This window comes from Tympanuchus pallidicinctus, unplaced genomic scaffold (genome assembly GCF_026119805.1).
Source record: "Tympanuchus pallidicinctus isolate F22 unplaced genomic scaffold, pur_lepc_1.0 scaffold13, whole genome shotgun sequence".
NCBI lineage: Eukaryota > Metazoa > Chordata > Aves > Galliformes > Phasianidae > Tympanuchus > Tympanuchus pallidicinctus.
In genome coordinates, this window is record NW_026294648.1 from 8,154,974 (window position 1) to 8,161,251 (window position 6,278).

The window sequence follows — 6,278 nt, forward strand, 5'->3', positions numbered from 1 at the left end:
GACGTGCTGGCAATATTTGAACGAGGAGGTTGACGGTGTTGGTGGTCACCTTGCTGATCCTCCATGTCCTTTACAGGTCTGTGTGGGTCCAACCACATAGCTTAGGGATGGAGAGATGGCACTCAGCAACTTGCCTTGCCCCAGTTCCCTTCCCAGAGGGACAGCCAGCGCCTTGGCAGTGTGCTTTGGTGCAACCCTGCACCAAATTGCCCTGCTCTAAGAACAAATGGGGGACAGTGCTTCTCTCACATGTCTTCAACCACATTGGCATTTGCCTAGAGTTAGCAGGCTCAGTTCAGCAGAGCATATATAACCTTCAGTTTTTACCTGTATGCTCGGGGGAGTTTGGTGCCTAAATTTTCTGTGGGATTTGACTTTTATGGCAGAAAATGCAACAGTGAACGTGTCGCGGAGCTCAACAGCACGAAAGTGTAGCAAAATGATCCATCTACCAGGGCTCACTGGGCAGAGCTCCAGCAGCCAATGTCTGAGAGCTTTAGCAGCCATGAACCTATAGGAATCTTTCCTCAGGAAGCCTTTGCAGCCTTGTCCCCATTTGGAGATGTCTCCATGTGACTCGGTCATCCATCATGTCTACTGTGAGTACAGTGCTGTCTGTAGAGTACCATTCGCAGTCATACAGAGATGGACTGCTATGTGGACAACTTAGTTCCTCTCAGTGGACAATGCACACTCACCTGTGCACCTCTGCTTTGAAGCCCCATCTGTATCAATGCCCCAGTCCTATCCCTGGCTCGGTGTGAGCTGTGTATGATGTTTCTGAGCCCCAAGGGAGAGCTGTGTTCCAGCTGCCTCACCCCACCCCCATCCATCCCCTACCATTGGTGGTAAACTAGGGACCAGGTCTCTAGTGTGGCCTTCACCATTTCTCTGACCTCAGTGCCAGCAGCAGCGGTGGGTGAGAATGCACTCCTAGAGATGTACAGCCCGCCAAAGCCACGGTATGTTAAACCCCACATGAAGAAAAAAGTAAATGAGAGAGAGAGAAAGACATATGTCCAGCCCAATCAATGCTCCTTTCATTCAATGCTATTTTGGCTTTAGGGTCACAGTTCAGGAGCTTCCTTTCCACTCCAGGAACAGGGAGTGTGCATGTATTGTTCTACCTGTGTGTGCAATCCTGCTCCTTCTTGCACAGCTCTGCCTCCTTTCCCTGCTCTGAACTTTCCCCTAAACTCTCCCTACACTGAGTGCACTGCAGAGAGACTGTGTTAGAAGGTTTGGGGATCTACTCTGCTGTTCCTACGTGGAGCCCCTATGTGCCAACCCACTCACAACACCCCACAGTGGACAGGTTCCTCTCACCTCACAAGCATTCACATCGGTGAAATACCCAGTTTAGGATTGCAGGTGAGGAAAATTGCATCGCTTGCAAACTTTGAAGAGGGGACAGAGCAATGCCTGTGAGCTTGAGGCAGTGATCACAGCCCCACAGCGCTGTTTTGAGGCTGGAGATTCTGGTTTTGCACCTGGGCATCCCAGTCTTGGGGTGGAGGACCATTGAAGAGGCTGTAAGACAGGAGCAGATCGGAGCGTGTTATGGCTGCAAGGGAGCAGAGGGAGGGATGTGAATGGGGCGCTGCTAATGCTGCACGGAGCTGATTCTCCAAGGCCCCCCCGGGCAGCACTCAGCATCCAGCCTTCATTAAAATTTCATTGCCAGCACTTGGCCAAGGTCTATTTATGAAAATGCGCTTTTCGCTTCATGGAGAAAAAAAAAAAAAAAGAGAAAAAAAAGAAAAAAGAAAAGAAAGAAAGAGAAGAAAGAAGGAAGGAAAGAAAAAATCAGAACGGAGGAAAAAAACAAAGGAGGGGATGGGGTTTGTGAAACCCGTGCGGGCCAGTGGGGGCTGAAAAGTGCGGTGCTCGCTCCGGGAAGCGTCTCCTCACCCAGCGTTCCCCGAGCGGCTTCTTCGGATGTTTTTCCCATCTTTTTTTGCGGGTTACGGAGCCGTGCTGCCACTTGTCGTCTCCCCTTTCCCCCCCCCCCAGAGCCCGGCTGCTGGGGATGCAGCACCGCCTCGAGATGCGCGCGGTGCGTTCTCTTTTGTTTCTCTCGGAAAATAAAAAGTTACAAAACAAAAGCACGAGGACCCGTCACCCCCTCGGTGCGTGCCGTGCTCCCCACCCGCTGACAGCTCCTCTCGGCCCCCCAGCCTGGCGGCGGCACAGCTCCAATGCGTTTTTCAGAGCGGTTTCGATGCGAGCGGAGTTACTCCGCCGTTTCAGCTGCACCGCGGCCGGTTATCGTGCCCTGCTCCGTCCCCAAATCCACGCGTGGGGCTTCGCTGCACGTACGGTTTGCGTGGGAGAAAATCAGCCCCGGGCTCTGAACGCGGTTTAGCCCTATTTTCGATGCTTTTCGCCTTATTTCGTTGCTCCCCGGCCCGGAGGAGGAAGGACGGAGCGATGAGGTGGGGTCCCGCGGCGGAGCCGGCGTCGCCCCCGGGTGCAGTAAGTGTAGGAGGCAGGAGGGGGGGGTGAGGTAAAACGTGCATGGTTTATTTGAAATGCTGCAGCGTACACAGACACCAAATTTCATTCAGCACACACACAGCGAAACGAAATCTCGTTTAAATAATAATAATCAGAAGTTATTAGAAAAAAAGAAAAAAAAAAAAACCCAACGAAAAAAACCCACCAACAACATAGGATTCGGAGGCAAATTTCTCTATTAAATATGCAAAGAAAAAAAAGAAAGGAGTATTCTTGCCTTAGAAAGTGCAGAGTTCGGTACTGTCGGGGACGCCGCGCACCGCTGCCCCGGGCCGCCCCCGGGAGCCCCACTGGTTTGATTGTCGAAGCGTAGGATACGTTACAGTGAAATCATACGGGCAAAAACCAAAGCAAAATAAATTTCCTTTTTCTTTCTTTTTTTTCCTCCCCTCCCCCCCGAATAAATCGTGACTTCCAGGGAAGTGCCAAAAACAATTTTTTTTTTCATTCCGCTTTTTTTTTTTTTTTCTCATTTTTTGAAACTTTTTTTTTTTTTTTTTTTTTTTTTTAATTTAGCTGATGAGGTAGAAACAGAAACATTATTGCAAAAATGCGAGGGGACAGCGAACAAAACCATGCAAGTGCTTGTGTGTGTGTGTGTGCGCGCAGGGACCGGGCAGCGAGCGCGGGGGGGGGGCACGGACCGGCGCCTTCGTATTTACAGCCGTCGGGGCGGCTTCAGCTCGTTCCCTTTCTTTTCTATTTTTTTTTTTTAAGTTATTTTTTCCTTTTCCTTTCAGTTTTTAAAAAGAAGAAGATGGGACACTGAGGAGGGAGCGGTGCCCCAATCCCCTTTGCCCACCCAAGCCAGGAAGAGGCTGCGACAAAGCCCGGTAGGGCTCTCACCGCCGCTGCTCTGGCTCTGGGCACCCCCATATCTCCCCCCTCCCCCCCCCCCCAGACCTTTCATTTCAGCTTCTCCATTTTCTCCACTTTTCTCTTTTTTTCCCTCCAGTTTTGTCTACAAAAGCAGTCTGTACCAGTCATGACAGCGGGGCCACTTTGCCCGCGGGAGCGAGGAGCGGGCACTGAGCTGTTCGCATCGCTTTGGGCGGGTTTCCCTTTTTAGATTTGTTTTTTTCCTTTTTTTTTTTTTTTTTTTCTTTTCGATTTTTGTAAACAAAACAAAACAGAACAACAACAACAAAAAAAATAATCAACCCAAACCCTGCCCATTTCTGGGGGGAAATATTGGCTGAGGGGGGCCGCATCAGCTGGGGAGCCAGGCACTGCCCCCGCCGCCTTCCCAGCCCCTTCTTCAGTAAGTGGCAGAAAATTTCATCCTTTTCTGCTTCTGTCTCTGATTGCAAAACCAGACCCTCACCACGTTCTTCTTCAAGTCTAACTTCTCGGCGATGGCGGCGATTTTCTCCGAGGAGGGCCGCGGCTGCACGGCAAAGTAAGCCTCCAGCGAGCGCTTTTCGGGGGCAGCGATAGAGGTGCGCTTGCGTTTCTTGTCGCCTCCCGTGTAGATCTCTGGTTTGGTCATTTTCTCCCTCTGGGCCCGCTCGGCCTCCTCCAGCCAGGCTTCTAGGATGGGTTTGAGGGCCACCATGTTGTTGTGGGATAAGGTGAGGGACTCAAACCTACAGATTGTGCTTTGGCTAAGGCAGCCCACCCCGGGGATCTTCAGGTTGGCCAACGCAGACCCAACATCTGCCTGGGTCACCCCCAGCTTGATCCTCCGCTGCTTGAAGCGCTCGGCGAAGGACTCCAGCTCCCGCGGGTCCGTCTCTGTCTCGGGGCCCGAGATGACGGCGTGGGACGCCAGGCCGTGGGGGTGGGACATGTTCATAGGCTGGGAGTGGTGGGCCATGTGGTTAATGGCCGACATGTGGGAATGAGGGTGGGACGGCGTGGAGCCCACGTCGGGACCCGGCACCCCTCCCAGGGGGAGGGCAGAGTTGAGGTGGTCCAGGAGCTCTCCTTCCAGGCCCTGTGCGGGCTGGTGGTGATGGTGGTGGGGGTGGTGGGTGGTCAGCACGGACGGGTGGTGCAGGTGCACGGAGGACGAGGTAGGAGTGCAGGACACGCTGCTCATGGTGTGGTAGGTGGCATCCGGCTTGAACGGGTGGGTTTTCTGCGATACTATATCCACAGCGGCCAGAGCCTCGGCGCCCCGCAGCAAGGTCTCATCAAAGCCAGCAAAAATGTTACCCTGGATCTGGATGTGGGGTTAGGGGGGATAAACGGGGAGCAGAAAACAAACCAGAAGAATGGGAGAGGGTTAAAGGCAAGTGGCGTTACAGACATCTTGCTCTGTCCCCTGGGCCAGGTGAGCTGACCGAGCTTAGCCTCCCACCCAAAAAATTGAAGCAGTACCCCGAGCACCGACCCTTGTCATCCAGAAGAAAACAGAGAGGATGGAGCCAGTGGGAATCCCAAGGAATCTCTGAGTTGGGCAGTGGGACAGAGCCACTCGGTGGACGTTTGATCCCACCAGCCCCATCGCACCACACGGGAACCCCAAGCCCAACACAACCCCAACCCAAACCCAAGAAAGTCACGGACCCCAACGAGGGGGGCGCCTGGCTTACCTGGGGGGCGGGCAGGCAGGCTCTGCGGATGGCTTCGGAGCTGGTGTGCAGGTGGGGGTACTTGGGCTCGTGCAGGATGGGGTGCATGCTGAAAGCTTGTTTGCTGTTCATGGACATCATGGTTGGGCTGGGAGCGGGGCAGGGGCGCTCCGGGCTGCCCGGCTCCGGGGGCGCGGTATTGTCTGCCTCTGCCGCCCGGCATCGAGGGCATTATAGCCCGGCCCCCCCGCCCCCCCGGACGCTCATTGGATAGGTTTCGCCAGGCCCCTCCCTCCGCCCGCCCCGTGGCCACTCCGCTCACCCCCCGACTGGGCCCCCTCCGCTCTCCCAAAGGCAAAGAAGGCACCCGGGGATAAAATCAGCGAACAGAGAAATAAGGAAAAGTTTCACCAACTTTATTTTTTCTTTATTTCTTTTCTTTTTTTAAAATTCTTTTTTTCTTTCCTTTTTTTTTTCTTTTTTTTTTTTTTTTGTATTGTCTACTCCATCTGTTCATTCCTCTCTCCAGTCCCTTCAGCACTTCTCCATCCATCCACACCTGCACGCAGCATCACCTCATAGCACCTCCTTCCCTCTGAGTGCCCCCACTCCCAGATCCAGTCATTGCTCACATGCAGTGTTTGATGGCTGTATCTCTGCCACCCCCATGGCTGCTCCCAGCCCTGCACAGGTGTGGTGGGCAGCAGAACTGCTGCCCCAGAGCAAGGAAACCCCCAAAAATGCTGAATATGGAGACAGAGGCTGTGCGGTTGGTAGGAGGGTGCTTGGTTATACTCTGAGCAAATCAAGGGAGCAGCATGCATTAAACCTAGCCAGAAAACCCAGCCCTGGCACCTGAAAGTCTGGTGTGCCCCAAAAGTACAGTACTTTAGGTCTGAATCTGCACAGGAAAGATCAGATCCAGCAATAGGAGATGTGTGTGACTTCCCAGATGCAGGCACAGCCACTGTATGATGCTCATGCAGCAAGCAGATCCCTAAAGCAGAGCCGTGGAGTTGTTGCACACAGGGGCAGAGGGAAGGCCTCACAGGGCAAAATCCTGAGTCCTGCACCCCTGATGCCACCAGAACACCTCATCCCTGTTGGCCTGAGGCATGGCAGAGGGACAACAGGCAGTCCCTACATACGCTAGTCCAGCATACTTCCTTCTGATCTTCCGAGTACCAGTGAAGCTCTGCCAACACGCTGATACTCTGCCAATCCAGGAGCTCAGAAGCTTTTTTC

The 6,278-nt window shown here is 53.5% G+C and overlaps 1 protein-coding gene across 1 annotated transcript; it reads right to left on the reverse strand.

Annotated features, from left to right (window-relative positions):
- Positions 1-3,674: 3,674 nt before the first annotated feature.
- On the reverse strand, positions 3,675-5,224 carry LOC128075944 (brain-specific homeobox/POU domain protein 3). Its single transcript, XM_052673155.1, has 2 exons — positions 5,055-5,224; positions 3,675-4,681 (listed from the first exon to the last, which is right to left on the reverse strand). The coding sequence occupies exons 1-2, from the start codon at positions 5,172-5,174 to the stop codon at positions 3,776-3,778; spliced, it is 1,026 nt and encodes a 341-aa protein (XP_052529115.1). The 5' UTR covers positions 5,175-5,224; the 3' UTR covers positions 3,675-3,775.
- Between the last annotated feature and the right edge of the window lie 1,054 nt (positions 5,225-6,278).

Coding starts and splice junctions, on each gene's coding strand:
- LOC128075944 (XM_052673155.1), bottom strand. CDS start 5,174: ATGATGTCCATGAACAGCAAACAAGCTTTCAGCATGCACCCCATCCTG. Junction 4,682..5,054: donor CCTGCCTGCCCGCCCCCCAG/GTAAGCCAGGCG, acceptor CCCCACATCCAG/ATCCAGGGTAACATTTTTGC.